General features: G+C 64.5%; 1 protein-coding gene across 1 annotated transcript in view; it reads right to left on the reverse strand.

Annotated features, from left to right (window-relative positions):
• Positions 1–984, reverse strand: part of ADCY7 (adenylate cyclase 7) — a 33,268-nt gene that overhangs the window by 3,557 nt on the left and 28,727 nt on the right. The window contains 1 exon segment of the mRNA XM_014528401.1: positions 466–659. Coding sequence (XP_014383887.1) covers positions 466–659 — 194 coding nt within the window.

A 984-nucleotide genomic window follows, 5' to 3' on the forward strand; every position in this document is an offset into this window, starting at 1 on the left:
CCTGGCAGGTGTGCAGGTGCCAGGCAACCCGCAGGGGCAGCCTGTCCTGGGCGCCCAGTCCCCGCCTCTGGTCCAAGGGGAGTCAGGCCCTCTTCTCAATCCAATTAGGCCAGAGCCCCAGGACCACGCACACACCTGCCCTCTGGACCACAGGTCACCACCCGTCTGGGAGTAGAGCAGACAGTGCTCTTTCTAGAACTCCAGCTGAAGCCTCCTCCCCACCCCAGACTAGCCTACACACAGGACCTCCCAGGTGGCCCGTGAGACCAGGGACGCTCCCCAGAGAACCGGCCAGCCAGTCACTCAGCTCAGAGCGCGCAGACCTGGAGCCCATGACTGCCTTCCTGTGAAGGAAACCACGCCGACCCCCGCAGGTGCCCACCCAACGGACTCAGTCTGAAATGCCATGGAAACAAAGGGGATACAATGGGCCACCGTCACCACAGGCAGTGGGCCGGGCCCCACCTGAGGGTGGCGTTGGTCTCGGTGCGGTTGCGCAGGCCGAGGCCGCAGCAGTCCCACTGCGCGCACAGGGAGAGGTGGAAGAGTGCCAGGTAGGCCACCAAGGCCCCTGTCAGCAGCGCCACCTTCAGCTCCAGGCTCATCCTCAGGAAGACGGAGCAGGCGACGAAGGCCAGGATGCAGCTGCAGGTGTGATACTGGGGGGACGGGGTGCTGGTCACCCACCGTCTCCCATCCCTGAGAGACACTCCTGGCCCAGCCCTCACCCAGGGAGAGGCGTCTGGGGCCCCGCGGAGAGCCACGTGTCTCAGCATCGCCCTCTGGCCTCCTGACTCCCTAACAAGGGGCAGGCTGCGGAGTCTAACTTCCTGTGCTGTCTTTACCGACCTTCACTTCCACTGAGGGCAAGTGGACTCAGAGGAAAACAATGTCATGGGAATGCTGCTGGTGTGGAGATGTGACACGGGGCAAGACAGGGCAGGGGGAAGGACAGGAGCAGGGGTGGGGCAGGGGCAGGGACGG

This window comes from Myotis brandtii, unplaced genomic scaffold (assembly GCF_000412655.1).
Source record: "Myotis brandtii unplaced genomic scaffold, ASM41265v1 scaffold633, whole genome shotgun sequence".
Taxonomy (NCBI): Eukaryota; Metazoa; Chordata; class Mammalia; order Chiroptera; family Vespertilionidae; genus Myotis; species Myotis brandtii.